Source organism: Scyliorhinus torazame, chromosome 21, assembly GCF_047496885.1.
Source record: "Scyliorhinus torazame isolate Kashiwa2021f chromosome 21, sScyTor2.1, whole genome shotgun sequence".
Classification (NCBI taxonomy): domain Eukaryota; kingdom Metazoa; phylum Chordata; class Chondrichthyes; order Carcharhiniformes; family Scyliorhinidae; genus Scyliorhinus; species Scyliorhinus torazame.
In genome coordinates this window covers 10,320,923-10,338,956 of record NC_092727.1, presented here as the reverse complement: position 1 = coordinate 10,338,956, position 18,034 = coordinate 10,320,923, and the positions used below count along the sequence as shown (strand labels likewise).

Sequence of the window (18,034 nt, the reverse complement as noted above, 5' to 3'; positions counted from 1 at the left end):
ATGCTGCCTGAACAGCTGTGTACTTCCGCAATTATCCATTTTTATTACAGATTTCCAGCAACTGCGGTATTTCACTTTTATGTTGTATTGCTGTTCATCTAATTCACTATCTCTCCCAGGCACAGTCACAAAGAGGTTTCCGTTCGGTTCTCAGTCTGTTTACCTGCAATATCATGTTCAACCTCTGTCCTCCAACGCTGAAGGCAGTTCTCAAAGAATTTGAGCTCTTCTGCTGTGATGTGTCGGGGTGCAGGATGTGCCTGCATTTCCATGGGGGGTCTGGTCTGGGTGAAAGGCTTGTGCACGGTTGCATGGGGTGGTTGGGGTGTGCTCGGGGGACGTGTAGTTTCGGGGGTTTCGGCAATCAGCGATTCTGAGGAACTGAACAGAATTGAACTTAAGCATGTAGGCGTTACACAGGCTCAGTGCTACTTAATTCAGTTCTGGATTTGCACAGATACAACAACACTCGAGCAGCTCGCCCCATTGAGGAGGAGGCATTTTGCTGAATTTTGGCACTCACCCCCCACCACCGTAAACACCCATTTCCCTCCCCGTGGAAGTCACGCTCAGTTTCACATTCTCCGCCAAGTCACACATCACCCTAACATGGACAAATATCACCCCCATTCGTTTATTATCGTTAGATCAAAATCCTGGAACTCCCTGCCTGACAGCACTGTGGGAGCACCTTTATCACACAGGCTGTAGTGGTTGTCGTGTTGGGTGTTCCGATATACAAACGAACTAACACGGTTGTAGATGGTACAACTCTGTTTTATTATTCTGTATAATAACAACTGTTAACTTCTGGCTGTGGTTTGTACTTCACCAGTTAACCTGTGGACCCAGCCCTAGCACTAACTTAGTGAGGCACTCAGCACATGAGCTCTGTGCTCTGAGCTATCTCCTGGTGGAATGAACGGGAGCTGTGGTGTTCCCTGTTTTATAGTGCGTGTGCTCTCACTGGTGATTGGCTGTGATGTTGCGTGTGTGTTGATTGGTCCGTCTACCTGTCCATCAGTGTGTGCGTGTGATTGCACCATGATATGTTAATATGGATATCATGACAGTGGTTTAAGAAGTTAACTCACCACTGTTGCCTCAGTGGCAGATTCCCAATAGCACCTGGAGAAAGGCAATAAAAAACAGCCTTGCCAACAATGCCCACATCCTATGAATTTTTAAAAAGTCAGTTCTCAATTTCTTTCTAAATGAATTATCTTTCTCCCTCTCTGCACACTTATGTCTGTTGAATTTACATGGCAAACTCATGATTGAAGATACCGGACACAGGACAATGAACCTCACACTCTGGTTGCTCAGTCGCTCCTTTGTGAAGCTTCCAAGAAAGGTTTCTTTCTGCTAAAGGCGCGACGTAAACACAAGTAGCTGCGCCCGTCCAGATAGGATTACCTGATTTGCATCCCTGATGCCGTGTTAGGGTGACATCTTGTTGCCGGTGTTGGCAGTGTGCCCACAATGTCCTGAGTGGGGGGCACGCATGATGGTTTGGTCTTGGTAAACTCCCAGACATACTGCAGCATGTCGGCCAAGGGGTAACGTTCGGGACCAGATCCATAATTCATATACCTAAAAACGAGGGGGAAAAATAGGAAAAAGATCAACTCCTTTATATAGAATTTACAGACCATTTGGTCTAAATAGTCCACGATACTGTGTATACTCCACATGTGCTACCCCCACACCATACTTCATCACAGCCCATCAAATTTCCATTTTCTTTTCACCGAATTTTATACTTTTGTCATAAATGCATCTATGCTATTTGCCTCAACTCAATGTGGTTTCAACTTTTACATTCTAACCACCATCTCTGTTCAAGAAATTTAACCTGAATTTCCTGTTAAGATTTACTGGTGACAGCGGACGGCATGGTGGCGCAGCGGTTAGCACTGCTGCCTCACGGCGCAAGGGTCCCAGGTTCGATTCCCGCTTGGGTCACTGTCTGTGCGGAGTCTGCACCTTCTCCCCGTTTCTGCGTGGGTTTCCTCCGGGTGCTCCGGTTTTCGCCCACAAGTCCCGAAAGATGTGCTGTTAGGTGAATTGGACATTCTGAATTCTCCGTGTACAGAAAAGGCACCGGAATGTGGCGACTAGGGGCTTTTCACAGTAACTTATTGCAGTGTTGATGTAAGTCTACTTGTGACAATAAAGATTACTAAAAAAACAAATTGCCCCTTAATTGGAAAAAATTAATTGGGTACTCTAAAATTTAAAAGAAAAAAAAGGGAAAAAGATTTATTGGCCACTGTGTTGAATATTTATCATCCCTTGTTTTGGATCAACTCACAAAGTGAAAATATTTTCTCCACATCTACCCCATCAAATCCGTCCATAATTTTATACCCCCTCATTTCTGGCATCAAACCGATTTACTACTACTAAACCGAGGAAAACAGAGCCAAGATTATTTTTCTCTAAAGTGCAAAATACCAAGTTTCCTTTTGGACCCCACAGCTGTTCAATGATGTTAACTTTAGTGAGGATTTTCAAGGCATTAAAGAGGATGGAAAGGTGATTTACCTGAAAAGGAATAGGAGTTGAGGGGCTTCAATTATGTGGAGAGGCAAGAGGTGTCATAATATACACCAGTATATCATGGTGCAGACACACACACTGATGGACACACAACAAGACCAATCAACACACACAACACCGCAGCCAATCACCAGTAAGAGCATACTCACTATAAAGAAAGAGGGCATCAGAGTTCCCGCTTATTCGGGATGCAGCCTCTTAGAAGGACAGAGCTTACAGCTTACAGCACAGATCTTCACCATGTGCTGAGTGCATAGACTGGTTAGGACAGGCATAGGTCTTTAGTTTAATTTAACATCGTGTTAACCCACAGTGAAAGTATGTTCAACAGTTTCTAACTTAATAAAATAGTGTTCTACTATTTTAAGTGTTGGTGGCCTGTATGTGTTCCACGGATCCAGAGCACCCAACACATCAAGAGGTGCTTAGATTGTTGTGTTTGGTGCAGATAATGTTAAGGGGAGAATTAATAGAGGTGTTCAAAATTATGAAGGGTTTTGGCAGATTAATAAGGAAAAATTGTTTTCGCTGGCAGGAGGTTCATTAAACAGAGGCCACAATTTATGAATAATTCGCAAAACAAGCAGGGGAAATTTTCTTTCAACACAGTGAGGTGTTATGGATCAGGAATGCACTGTCTAAAAGGGCAGTAGAAGCTGATTCAATTGTAACTTTCAAAAATTAATATATCTGCGAGGGGCAGAGGATTTTCAGTCACAATAGGGTAACTGGATGCATAATGGAAAAGGAAAACAAATTGCACTGCTAGGGAGAGAGAACACTGGAGTGGGACAAACTGCTTATGACTTTCAAAGATCCATCAGAGACATGAAGGGTAATGACCTCCTGCTGTGTTGTGAGATTCTTTAGTGCTGTCCGTGAAAACACTAGAAGACCAAGCATCTAATTTCTCCAGCCTGAGGCAAGGTGAATTTTCCCAGATTGTTCAGTCTCACTATTAGACAGAGAAGGTATGCAGGGATTTCTCAGTCCATGCAAGCTGCAGACTGATGTCCTTTATCATCATGTCATTGCATAAATGGAAGTGCAGAACATTCTTATGATCACGTAGAGGAAATATAGCAGCAGAATGGAAAAGAAGTTCCTGATTATTTGCATAAAGTGCGCTCCAATGTGTAATTTGACATCGGACTACCTACAGTCTTAACTGAGGTCTTTCATTTCTCGAACTTCTCACACCAATGCTTTCTGCTACGTCTATCATTTAATCAACCTCTATCCTCTACCGGAGCACAGACCACTCATTCTCCCCTCACCTCTTTCCTTCTTTAGAAACCACCCATCCTGTAACAGCATCCGGTTCTTAGATGTTGAAATGTGAATCACAACTTTTCTGCAACCACAGGTGCTACATGGCCTGCTACGTGCATTTCCATCACTGTCACGCATTTCCAGTTTTGCAGTTCTTTACTCTTGTTAACACCACCATGAAAGTAGTTTGAGAGGCATATTGACCAAAATCATTAAGTCTCCATAATCTAGCATGACCAGCTGAAACTTCTAGTTTGATAAACCTTAATTGAATCTGGTGTGGGCACCTCCATTTCACACTCCAACCACCACTGAGGTCTGATCACGTGTCCCTGGTCTACTGGCCCAAGGAAAGTGCCAATCTTTTCTCCTTTCTAGTTTCAACGAGCTGGTTCTGTGTATCCAACGTTTTCCTGTTGGCATTCCAGACTGAGCAAAATTTGAAGCTTAACATGGGCGATAGGGGAGGGGAGTGAACTTGCTGAGACTGTGAGAACTTCAAAACAGAGAATGATAGGTTGTTTGTCAATGGGATCAAGGGATATGGAATTAAGGCAAAGAAATGGAGCTGAGTTGGAGATTAACCGCAGTCTATTAGAATGGTAGAACAGGCACGAGGGGCTGATCGGGGCTTACTGTACTTGTATATCCACAACAAGCTAACTTTAGCATGCTGGTTAACACGTTCCCATCAAATAGGCGCTTGCGCTATTGCAGTGCAGCTGCCTCCTGAACAAACAAATCAAAGGAACGGCAGAAAGGAAATTAATGCAAGCGAATTCACCAGACAGCAGAAATAATTAAACCAAATGAAGAGTTGTAACCAATGGACGTTGGGTTTAGATTAGCAAGGATATCAATTTCTTTGAAGGGTTATGGAAGAGATTTACTAGAATGGTGTCAGGGAAGAGGGACTTCAGTAATGTGGAGCCACTGGTTTGTTCCCCTTAGAATGGAGAAAATTTGGGAATTTGATGGAGGTGTTTAAAATCATGAATGGTTTCAAAAAAGTAAATCAGGAGATACTTTTACGGTGAGTAACCAGAAAAAATGGATTGCAAAAGAATTAAGGGTGAAATGAGGAAACAAACTTTTTATTTTAAGAACAGCAAGGTGACGTGATCTGGGGCAGACTGTTGAATAGCCGGTCGAAGTAGGTTCAAAGTAACGTTTGAAAAAGGAATGGGATAAATATTTGAAGGGAAAACAATTACAAACAGCAGGGGAGTAGAGTTAATTTGATAACTCTATCAATGCGGTAGCACAGGCACAATAGTCTAAATGGCTTCCCTTCTACACTGTACCACTCCATGATGGCACTTCAGTCCAGACCATCACTGTTGTAAGTTAGAGAAGGTTCTCAGCCCTTTAGTCGAAACTGATACAAACTCAGGTCTAAGTGGACGCAACTGTATAACGGTGTCTGATTGCATGGTGGTACCTCTCCAGTCGCTGCTGTAGGGCGGTTGACTGTTCTTTCAGCCTCTTCACCTCCTCCCTCCTGTTGCGGGTAAGTTCCTTGTTCTTGTGTAGATACCTGTGCACACATAAGCAGGAGGTTAAGGCCACATTTACAGTGTCAAGTGGCTTACTCTTCACAAAGTGGAAGGCAGCCACTATTGGTATCCAATTTTTCTTTTTTTCACTCATAGGATGTGTGCATCACTGGCCTTCCACAAGCCTTTCACAGGTAATGAATTACTAACGAAGGTCACTGCTGTAATGCAGCGAAACGAGCAGCCAATTTGTACAGCAAGGAGTAATGACCAGATCATATGTTTCAGTGACGTTGGTTGGAAGATAAAAAGCCCGGACACTGGAGAATGTTCGTGCCCTTTTTTGAAAATAGTGTCGCGAAATCATGTCCACCCGAGTCCAGATGCGGTGGTATTCTCTCTTGTGGCATTGGAGTGCCAGCCTGGACGATACATTCAAACCTCTGGAGAAGGCTTTGAACTCACAACCTTCTTCCTCAGAGTTCAAGAGAGGCTAATTAAAACAATTTGAAACGTGTCCACTGGATTCACACCTCAACCCCCACTTTGAAATTGCACCAACCTTCAACTTTCCTCAATAGTGTTAAAACCTCCCCTCCGTCACCAAGGGTACAAGTAACAGCAACAGGAAAGGACATAATTCAACCTCACACCCGTTCACATTTCAGATGAGAAAGTGGAGTTTAGTAGATCTAATTAAAGCCTAAGAGCAAATGTGAAATTGAGAAACATTAGTCCATCAAAAGTAGGGCTTTGATGTTTGGGCATTTTAATGCAAGTTCTGTTAATGCAATGCACACTCTCTCAGCACTGTGGACTGGTGCCAAAGAGATGATGAACCATTTCTGTGGTGGACTGTTCCAAAGTCAAGTCTTACAAGTCTCCAATTTACCCAGGAGGACCTCAGGTCACCTGCACTCCAAAGACTGCAATTAAATCTCCTAGCTGCATTAAACAAACACAATGTCTTTTGCAATGTTTCCTTCATTCTAGGAATGATCAAACTGCCACAAGAAATTACTTCCTTGGCTGCAAAGTCCTTTGGCATTTACAAAGGTTGCGAAAGGTGCTATAAAAATTCAAGTCTTTGCTTCTTTATATCTGGAGTTGTAAGTCTATCCATCTACAACATCAGGCAAATTGACTCTACACAGAAGACCCTCTCAAGAGATTTGCAAGTTATCCAAATTACATTTAGAATTTCATTGATTCCCTATAAAACATTTTTCATTGCCCAGCAGATCGACTCACCTGTCCATATAAATGATATGAGGAAATTCCAGTTTCTTGTGAATTTTTTCTGGTCTGCCCAAAGACTGATTGAACTCAAATCTAGAGAGTTCAAAAGTCAATACAGGAGGTAGTTTTGTAAACCAGTTCTGGAAAAGAAATAGGCAGAATTAAATATTGAGTGTGTTTAAAGTTCATCACTTATTGGCTAACTTCACACACAGCATGATAGAATGTACTTAAGTAATTCATAGATTAACCTAGAAGGTAAGAAGAAAGAGCTTGTATAGTGATAACGTTCCTCATTACAGCCCTTTAATTTGACTCCACTGTAACGGTAAAATAAGCAAATTTGCAACCACAAACAGCTGTATGATGCAGAATCAGTTATTGACCTAAAAATTCAGGCATTGATTTGTGGGTGCGTGGGGAGAGGAAAGGCGGAGGCACGGTGGTTAGTGCCATAGATCTGGGTTCAATTCCAGCCTTGGCTTTCTGTCTGTGTGGAGTTTGTACTTTCTCCCGGTGTCTGTGTGGGTTTTTTCCAGGTGCTCCGGTTTCCCCCCACAGTCCAAAAATGAGCAGGTTAGTGTCATGCGAGAGTACCTTTAAGAAATGGGGGTTTATAAATGGTATGTATATAAATATCTGTAGTAAGAGTACCTTTAAGAAATGGTGGTTTACTACTGCAGTGATGTCAAAGAGTGGATGGAGCTGGGCTGTGGTCAGCTTTTTGCTTCCGTTTTAGGCTGTTTGCGGCAGGGTGTGGTTTATTTTCATTTTCAGAGCTGGGTAGCTGCAGTCACAGCCAGGAGGTGTATGAGTCTCTCTCTCTGTAATCTAAAGACTGTAAATCGATCCTTTGGTGATTTAAAACCAGTAACTGCTCTCTGCGACTTTAACCTGATGTTCTTCTGCTAAAAGTTATTTTTTAAGTCTTATGGATGTTAAAAGGACAGCTTAAGGATTACATAGTGTTATATTTTTTGGGGGTTGTATTAGAATTAATGGTTGCTAAGATGTTCACTGTATGTTTTAAAAAGGTTAACTTGAGTTCATAGAATAAACATTGTTTTGCTTTAAAAAATACTTTTCCATTTCTGCTGTCCCACACCTGTAGAGTGGGCCGTGTGCTCCCCATACCACAATCTAGTAAAAGTTGTGGGTCAGGTGAACTCCATGATACACTTTGGGGTTCTCTAAACCCTGGCCCATGACATTAGGTAAATTGGCCATGCCATTAAAAAAATGCCTCTTAAGAGTCCAACGGTTAGATGGGATTACGGGATTGTGGGAATAGGGCAGGGGAGTGCGTCTCGGTGATGTGCTCTGTATGGAAGATATAACCCCTGCATCCTCTCATCCCTGTGTTTCTTTTATTTATTATTTCATTGGATGTGGGAATCATGGTGAGGGCTGGCATCTATTGCCATCGTCATCTGTTTTGCAAAAATATATTTTATTCATAGAATATCTGAAATAAACAGTACAAAACATTCAAATTGTCGTAACAGGAAATGCGATGATATTCACATTCCCTAGCGGCACAGCGGTTAGCACTGCTGCCTCACAGTGCCAGGGACCCGCGTTCGATTCCAACCTTGGGGGACTGCCTGTGTGGAGTTTGCACTTTCTCCCCATTGATGTGTTGGGTGTTCTGGATCACATACAGGTCACCAACACTTGAAATAGTACAACACTATTTTATTGAATCATTAACTGTTTAAACATACTTAGACTGTGGGTTAATACGATACTAGCTTTAACTAAAGACCTCTTCCTTGTCCTAACCAGTCGACGCACTCAGCACATGGTGAATGTCTGTGTTGCAGGCTGTGAGCTCTGTCCTCCTAGCTAGCTGCAACTCGAATGAACGGGAACTCTGATATCCCCTGGTCTTTATAGTGCGTGTGCTCTCACTGGTGATTGGCTGCGGTGTTGTGTATGTTGATTTGTCCCACTGTGTGTCCATCAGTGTGTGTCTGCACCATGATGTGTGTCTGGTGTATATTATGACACCCATGTCTGCGTGGATTTCCTTCGGGGGCTTCAGTTTCCTCCCATAGTCAGAAAATGTGCAGCACTGAAAATGTGCCTACACCACATGAACCACAGCAGTTCAAAGCGGTGGCTCACACTACATTCCCGAGAATAATTTATAACGGTGATCCTGCATCCCATGAACAAATGTTGGGACTCCAGAACTCAATTCTATGAAGACAAGATTTTGCCATTTTTACGGGCCAGGGTTTAGAGAACACCAAAGTATATCATGGAGTTCACCTGACCCACAGCTTTAAATAGATTTTGGTTATGGGGAGCACAAGGGCCCACTTAGCAGAGAGCTAAAGTACATTTAAAACAAAACAATGTTTATTCTATGAATCCAGTTAACATGTTATAAACATCTTATCAACTACAAAAACTGATACTTTCCCAAATACAATATTCTATAGGTAACCCATAATAACTTCGCAAACAACATCCATAAGTTAAATCCTTTTTAAAATAAAGACATCAGGTTTAAATGCTCTACAGAAACAGGTATTACTTTGAAATCATCAATGATCTAGAGACATGCTTTAGCTTGTAGAGAGAGAGATCATTATACAGCTGCTTGCTTTGAATGCATCTCTCCACCTCTGAAAACGAGACCAAAAAGACACTGCAGCTGCCAGCTCAAAAACAAAAGTGAAAGACAGACAGCCCAGCTCCACCCACACTCTGACATCACTGCAGCTATTTGATAAACACCCATTTCTTAAAGATACATCCACCTGACAGGCATAATATCTGAAGCATTGGTGTATTATAGATCTTGCCTTTCGGTTCCGTGGATGCAATGTTTGATGCAAGTTTCCTAAATTGGTTCGGGACCTCACTTTCACTCTCAGCTAAGCGGGGTGGAAATACAGGGATGAGTCCAGTAAGAGTAATTTGGAGGACTGCACGCATGAGCTGCTGGCCATTTCTCATCCTCAACGCACGACATTCGAAAGACAGCTCACCTCTTGGCCAGATGTGACCGACTGATCCGAATGCAATGTCTCTATCTCCCCAACCACCATGGCTCCTTCCAGACACTCATGGAGATCGTTGAAGCCATTAACCTGCAGAGGATACTGTCCGAACGTTTCAATGTTAGAGAACATTTTGCCTGTATTAAGAGTGGCAGAGAGAGAGATGCACCTGTTACAATGACATAACGCAGCCCAATATTCAGAAGCAATCTGTTCATGCTTTGTCAGGAAAACATCGACTGTTTTCATTCATGTCAGCTGTAACTAGTGTTAAAAACAAAGTTTTTAAAAAGTTATAAATGAGAGCTTGCTGAAAGCGTGATCAGTCAACTTTCTGCTGTTTGGAGGAGTTAAATCTTAAATAATATAATGACCTTCCTATACAGTCAAAGGTATGGTTGTATGGTGGGTATATTATTGTACTAATGTTACAGAGACAGAAGTTCAAATAACACCATGGCAGATGTGGAAATTAAACTCAGTTAACTAAATAAATCTTGAAAAAAAAAAAGCTTTTATCAGTAATCGTAACTATAAAACTACCAGATTGTCATAAATCCATCTGGTTCCCTGACGCCCTTTAGGGAAGGGAAATCTGCTGTCCTTAGCCAGTCTGATCTACATGTGACTCCAGACCCACAGCAATGTGGTTACCTCTGAATTGCCTCAGAAATGGTCAAACAAGCCAGCCAGTTAAATTCACGAAGATGCCCCTTCTCCACCTTCTTCGAGGGTAATTAGTAATGGGCGATCAATACTGGTCTTGTCAAGATGAATTAAGAACAAATTAATCAGCCCATCAGGGATGGATTGATAATCTATCTCCCAATAATCACAGGACAACATGCCAACCCATCCCGCTTATTCCGAGCAATTTATAAAGATACGAGAGAAGTGGCAACTACAAATAACTTTCAACTAGTTAATGAAGAAGAGTTGACAAATCACAGCATGATTTTTGTACCATCGTGGATGCCTTCAGCCAGGAACGTCCCATAGAAGAGTTCCACCATTGGGTTTTGCGATTTTTTGTGTGAATTTCTGCAGCATATCAAAGACAGTGAATATTGTTAATTACATCCAACAGCCTCCTTTTCATAGTTAATTGAGACAAAAGACAGAATAAACAGCTGCAGTGCCACATGATAGACTTATTAGAAAAACCGATTAATGAGACGGTCACAAAAATTGGCGCAGCAGAGAGTCGGATGGATGGTTGTTTGGCAGGTGAAGCGCACAATGGGATTCCGCAGGAGAGTGTTGGTGATAGAATTGGGGAAACTGGCTGAAAATAATTACTACCGAGTATGGAGGAGCTCAGCGGGGATACGAATCATGCAGCCAGAGGAGATTTGCATTACATTTTCCAGTAACCCGATGACAAGAAAATGATAACTCCCGTTTTTGTATTTTAAAACCATGAACTATGATTGTTAATTGATGATGAACCTGATGACTACTGCAGGTAACAATGCTCCCTCTGGCATCCCTTCACATGGAATTGCCCTTCAAGTACAGCACCTTCAAGTACAGCGAGCTCAACTTACTTTCTATTTGTTGCCATTTGGAATGCATCCTCCAACCAGTCCAGGAGTTTGTGGGTAAACTCACTCACATCCTGGTGTTTAAAAAAAAAAGAATAATGCAGGCAGCAATAAGAGGTTTGTTCAAATAAACACAGCTCTTGACCTGCTCTTAATGTCCTCCATTCCATATACACTAACCCCAGATTAGGTAGGACCTCGGGTTAATGCCTCCTCTGAAAGGTGGCACCGCCGAAAATGTAGCTGGGCTGAAATATTAGCCTATGTTATGAGCTCAAACCCTGGCATGGGGTTCAAACTGAGCTTACTAACCCACAGAATAAAGTAATGCCAGCAAAGTAATGCCAAGAGACTCAAGCTGACAAGGGTCCAGATCTAGGAGTCAATGTACAGTCATCGGACCAACTTCAATACTGAGCTAAGGAGAAGTTAACTCAAGTGACAACAAAACTTCCTGAAGAAATGGGCAGGGCCTCCAACCAAAGAGAGACCATCACTGATGATGCATCACTTTTCTACAATACTGCATTTGCCCATGTTATGTGGCGAAACATTTATTTTTGTTTCAGAGGTTTCAATAGTGCCAAACAAGCACAAGAATCTTTCAGACTTCACTTAGGAAATTCTTCCATAAGGTGAAATGGATCTGAAATCATTTCCTATGTTTTCAGTTGTGATGTGCCTATCAGCATAGTTGCAATGGATGAAGTAACTTGAAATATCTGAAATGGAAAGGAATTAATATTGAATAAATGGAGCAAAGTGTATGGTAAGATGTAACTTATTCAGCACACCAGTTGAGTGACCTATATTCATTCGCCATTCTGAGTCATCAAGTCAGCCCAGTGTTAAATGCGTTATATTTCAATAACAGGTATATCAGCAGATAAAACAGAAAGATGAGGTAACGTATATCGGATTCTGAGGGAGCGGGATAGAGTAGGTGGAGAGAGGATGTTTCCTTTTGCGGGGAAATCTAAAATAAGGGTGCACAGTTTATAAACAAGATGTCTCCAATTTAAGGTGGAGATGAGAAGGATTTTCTTCCCTCTCGCTCTCGAGAGGGTCGTCAGTGTTTGGAATTCGCTTCCCCAACAAACTGGAGGCTGGGTCACGGAGTAAGTTCAAGGTTAATTCAGACAGATTTTTAATCGACAAGAGATTCAAGGGTTAAGGGGGCCAGGCAGGAAAGTAGAATTAAGGCCACAATCAGATCAGCCACGATATTATTGAATGACGGAGCAGGCTCAAAGGGCCAAATGGCTTACTCCTGCTCCCATTTCTTACCACCTTATCTTATTTAACGCAAATCAGAAATCTTGCAACTTTCCAACTGAACCATTAAATTATGATTTTCTTCCACATGTTGGCCAATCTAGAGGATATAATTCTAGAATTTTCCACTGTTATCAGCTTTATGTTCAAATCCCGCCATCTAGTTGCACATCTCTATTGATGTTAGAATTTCTGCATGATTTTGAGCATAAGCAGTGATTCTCAGACCCACCTGCTGTGCTTCGCTTGATCGAAATGCGTCCTTAAGGAGATCTACTGCATTTGATGGATCGATGTACTTCCGCTTGGAGGCAACCATCAAGGCGAACAAACATCGCAGTTCTTGCATAAATGCCAAGTTTCGCTGCTCCTGGTCAGTGAACAGCACAATTAGGAATTTGCAAGTGACGATTAATGTATTCAACCCAAGTGGTCCAGGCCAGGGTTGATGCAGCACACAAACTCCTCCTGTTCTATTTCACCTCACCCAATCAGCATAACCTTCCATTTCTTTCCCCCCGCAATTTTCCAATCGGATTTATTAATGACCATCATATACTTATGACCCCTAAAACTGGTCTTCCCCACAAGCGGAAACATTCTCTATTTTTACACAATTGAAATGAAACCCTTGCTAATTTGAAAAGCCTCTAATAGATCACTCCTCCGCCTGCATGGTTTTTCTCGATAGTTCTAAAATCACAATTCTGGAATCACCCCCTTGTAGATCTCTTTTGCATTTCACAGGTGAACTTACAGCGTGGCTTCTGCAGTTTTCCTGTGGATTTTCTGGTATTGTGTAGTTCAGCACTAGCCGTCGGAATTCAGGCAGTTGGAATAGGGACTAAAATCAAGATATACAAAAGAGTTAAAAGCATTACGCAGAAACTCAACTGGACCAAAAGCTGTTCTCTGCAAATTGCAAACAGCCTCTACCCAAAGGTGCAGAACAGAAATTAACGCCCATCACACAGGAGCCAACTGGACTTGCTCCATAGCTTACAGGTATATCACTGCCCCATCACTTAATCATGAAATAATTCCAATGATATTTTCACTGCTCACAGTTTCACTAGCGATTCCCACAGAATAAACATTGGAGCAATTGCACTTGGCAGCACTTCAATCAGTGTCTGATGTGTTATTAAGTTTTGGGAGCGCAGAACCGAGGATATAAATTAAGACCTTAATCTCCCCGTTTCCTATTGTTATTGCTAGTTCGAGCGAAAGTACACCCTAGCAACAGAGGAATTACTCAATGAAAAAAAGACCAAGGTTTATCTAGTCCACTGTCTACTATCCCAATCGTTGCATGATGCAATGATAACGGACTAATCAGAGCACAACTGTCAGGGCTTCAGGAGAACGCCCCTACCTTCTCTTTGAAGTAATGCCATGGGATATTTTACATCTACCCTTAAGGGCAGATGGAGCTCATTTCAACGTCTCACTCAAAAGACCATATTGAAGTATTGGCTGAGATTATGTCCTCAGGTACTGGAGCCGGGCTTGAATCCACAACTTTCTGAATCGGAGCAAAGTGCGCCATCCACGGCTGACACAAATCATCCAGGACAGCTGGAACAGTGCTGACAAACACAAGAACCTGACAATATCATAGCCTTGGGGAGAGCTATGCCACTCTCAGCATTGAGTTACGCTGTAGTAAATATGTACCACCACTGAATTGTCAACAAAGGGAGGTATCTGTAACTCAAAAGTCATTGCTTGAACAGTTTTACCTTAGGGGAAAACAAACATTGTGTACTATTGCTCCTGCTGTACTTTCTTAGTTCAACAATGAGAACTGTTGCTTATCATCCCTGATCATGTTGCTTCACTGAGTTAAATTTATAGCTGGTGGTTGAGCAGGTAAACTCAAGGCGTGCTGCAATATTAAGTCACGCAGACCAGTGAAGTCCCAGGTTCAGTCGCTAGGCCTTTCTGAATTAGGTGATGTGAGCCATTGGCTGTGCTACAACTGATCTCAGTATCCTTGGTGTGAGGCCCTGTGCTCTCTGATCTACTGCAGTTAACGGTCCAGTGCCATTCTCAAAATTCCCATCTTGTGTTTCAAATCTCTCTCCACTGCCATGCCTCTCCCCATCTCCTTCAGCTCTTTGACTCCTGAAGATCTCAAAGTTCCTCCCAATCTGGACTCTTGTCCATGTACATTGAACAAGTTACTTTTGTTTCTTAGGTCCTGAGCTCTGGAATTCTTGCCCTCAACCTCTCCGCCTTTCTCACTCCTTCCTTTAAAACCCAAATTATCAAATAAGCTTTTGAGGTTGGTTTTTTAAAAATTTAGATTACCCAATTCTTTTTTTCCAATTAAGGGGCAATTTAGCGTGACCAATCCATCTACCCTGCACATATTTGGGTTGTGGGGATGAGGCCCACGCAGGCACGGGGAGAATGTGCAAACTCCACAAGGACAGTGACCCGGGGCCGGGATCGAACCTGGGACCTCGGCGCTGTGAGGCACAGTGCTAACCACTGCGCCACAGTGCTGCCCCAATAAGCTTTTGAGTTACCTGTCACAAGATTAGCTCGCTCAGTGTCAACACGCTATTGTTAGCTGTATTTTAATTGTGTTGAATTATGAACGTTGAGGGCATTGATTTGGGATTTCACTTGAGCATGTTTAAAGACACACTTACTGAAACTCTGGTGTCATTGAGCTAAGAGGTGTAATACTTGTAATGTTTCACACTAAATAATTGCAAGGCTGAGTGAAGATTGGCCCCCGTATAATCCTTCACCACCTGGAATTCCAAATTAAAACATCTGCAAGTGGCTTAGGAAACTTTACAAGTTAAAAGTGATCATGAAATGTGTGTCGTAATGAAGCAGGGTGCGGCATGGTGTCTGTTCCCGATTCCTATCTTGTGCCTTCTACAGGAAATGTTCAAGCATTCATATTAGATAATGACAAAAATCAAAGTTGGCTTTGATGTTGCCCAACAGAGAAATAACCCATTGACAGTCACTGTCCAGACTCACTGGTCACATGAGAAAAATAGCTCAGGGGAGAAAGTTAGGGGAGAAATGCCACAGAAGGATCAAAAAAATTTCAGAGACAGGGGGCGCAACCAGAAAGCAAGGGGGGAATTCTCCCATTCTGGGACGAGGTCCTGTTGTGCAGTGGGAACATGGAGGGCGCAAATCCCCGGCCACGTTGGGCTCTAGCTTGAACGCAACGCGGCCGGAGAATGCTAGGAGAGGCTTCCAGCAAACCTCCCAACAGGCTCCGTGCCTCCCGGGGTTCTCCAAAATCCCGCGAGACGTCAGAATCGAAACCCCGCCCCAAATGGCCGTGATCGACTGGCCTCTCTTGATTCTTCAGCCCCCACAAGGAGGCTGCAGCCGGGTGCCGATCAGTATTGGTCCACACAAACGTGGACCAGGCGGAACGGCACCAAGGGGGTCTCCCGGGCCACCGGCACCAAGGTGGTCAGGGCAAGTGTAGGGTGGCTCCCTGGACCTCCCCCTGGAACGCAGGCACAGTGGCACTGCCCAGTTGGCACTGCCACCCTGGCACTGTTAAGGTGCTCGGATGGCACAGCCAAGCCAGCAGGAGGACTGCCTGGGTGCCAGAGTGCCACTGCAGGTGCACTGCAAAGGGCCAGGGCGAGGGGGGGCCATGCCCATAAAATGAGTATGGAAGAGGGGTTTGAAGGGTAGGGGAGTGCAGGGTAGGTAAGTAGGGGCCTCCGGGAGGTTGGGTGGGTGATGAGGGGGGGGGGACCCCCAGGGACCCCATAGCGGGGTGTCCAGACTTGGGGGTAGTGTCCATGTGTGTGGAGGGGTGACATTGCCCATGGGTGGGAGGGTGTGGGGGGGCCCACAAGCTCACTTAGAGATCGGAGAACCCTTTCAAAATGGCAGCCCAATCTCGGAGTTCGGCTCCACAGTGCTAAAAGAAATTCTAAGTATGGGCTAAACTGTTGAGAAACTCCCCAGGGCCCCAAAACGTGACTGTCATTGAATAGCGGTGGGGAACTCTCACTGCGGAGGCTGATGGGGAAAACACATCATATTTATTCGGCCCTGATCTTATTAGTTATGCAACTGGTGTTTTGCGCTAGCTTCCATGGTGAGGCAGGCCTAATGGCATGTAGTCAACCATTGTATCTCGATGCCCAACATCACTGACCCACTATTGAGGAAAGATGGTGGACCTCCTAACATTGAAGATTGATCTCCGGTCGCACTCTGAAGCTGGAGGATGGGCCCCCCTCCTGGACACCAAATCTGGAAGATCCATTTGCAGATACTCCCCCTGACACAGTGGTTAGCACTGCTGCCTCACAGCACCAGGGACCCAGGCTCAATTCCAGCCTTGGGTGTCTGTCAGGGTGGAGTTTGCCCATTCTCCCCTTGTCTGCGTGAGTTTCCTCCGGGTGCTCTGGTTTCCTCCTCTAGTCCAAAAATATGCAGGTTAGGTGGATTTGCCACGCTAAATTGTCTCCTAGTGTCCAAAAATTTAGGTAGGGTTACGGGGTTGCGTGCGAAGTGGGACTAGGTAGGGTGCTCTTATGGAGGCTGGGTGCAGTCTTGATGGGCCAAATGGCCTCCTTCTGCACTGTAGGGTTGTTATAATTCTACGGTGACAATGTCCTTTGAAAGATGTATTTCTCATTCCATTCACTGAAAAATTAATTTCCCTTGTGTTTTAAACACCGCTAGTTTTAAACGCGGGGTGTGATTGGATCTACAGATCTCCGTTGACCCATTTTCACCTGTTTATCTCCTACTAAGATCGGAACGTTGGCTCATCTGTTCTGATAAACATAACAAGATAGGGCTTCTGGCTCAGCACATTCGCGGCCATCTGATACCCACCTTCTAATGATACTCGATGCGAATTTTGTGCTCAGTGCCAAATGAGATTGGATGAAAAGTCATCCATCTCAAAACGTTAGCTCCGTTCACTCTCCACAAATGCTGTCAGACCTGCTGAGATTTTCCAGCAATTTCTATTCTTATTTAAAACTGATGAGGTTTGATTTGGATATCTTAATTCTGCAGCCAATTTGGCTGGAGCTCAAGGAATGAATCACAACAAGGATTAGATTCCCAGTGAAAATTGCCATTTCCATGATCTCCCCGTTTGCTACAGTGCCTTCTGATTAGTAGACTTGAGCAGAAGACACCATGAAACCCACAAAGTGCACTGGCAACTCTGAATCTTCATCTCAAAACTTGGTGCTCCAATCTCAGTAACTCGCCTAGGTTCCTCAGACAGCACCTCCACGACCACTACCATCTAGAAAGACAAGAGCAGCAGGCACCCCGGAACCCCACCACCTGGAGGTTCCCCTCCAAGTCACTCACCATCCTGACTTAGAAATATAGCACCGTTCTTTCACTGTCGCTGGGGCAACATCCTGGAACTCCCCTCATAACAGTACAGCGGGTGTACCTACAACTCAAGGACTACAGTGTTTCAAAAAGGCAACTGACCATCACCTTCTGAAGGGTAACTCAGTTTGGGCAATGTATGCTGGCCTAACTAGCGACGCTCACATTCCATAAATGAATTTAACATTTTAAAAATTAAATTCTGCCTTCCTGAATTCTTCAATCATCCATCCATTTGTTTGTGTTCAAAGTGAATTATTTATGCTTTTAT

The 18,034-nt window shown here is 43.6% G+C and overlaps 1 protein-coding gene across 5 annotated transcripts in view; it reads right to left on the bottom strand.

The window, feature by feature from the left end:
* usp28 (ubiquitin specific peptidase 28) overlaps positions 1-18,034 on the bottom strand; it is an 83,638-nt gene that overhangs the window by 29,648 nt on the left and 35,956 nt on the right. For all 5 annotated transcript variants that reach the window (XM_072486484.1, XM_072486486.1, XM_072486487.1 and 2 more), the window contains 9 exons: positions 13,157-13,243; positions 12,632-12,769; positions 11,128-11,198; positions 10,545-10,621; positions 9,569-9,717; positions 6,582-6,709; positions 5,276-5,371; positions 1,417-1,593; positions 164-381 (listed from right to left, as the gene is read on the bottom strand). In XM_072486484.1, the coding sequence (XP_072342585.1) occupies positions 164-381; positions 1,417-1,593; positions 5,276-5,371; positions 6,582-6,709; positions 9,569-9,717; positions 10,545-10,621; positions 11,128-11,198; positions 12,632-12,769; positions 13,157-13,243 (1,141 nt within the window). The remainder of the gene's footprint in view (positions 1-163; positions 382-1,416; positions 1,594-5,275; positions 5,372-6,581; positions 6,710-9,568; positions 9,718-10,544; positions 10,622-11,127; positions 11,199-12,631; positions 12,770-13,156; positions 13,244-18,034) is intronic.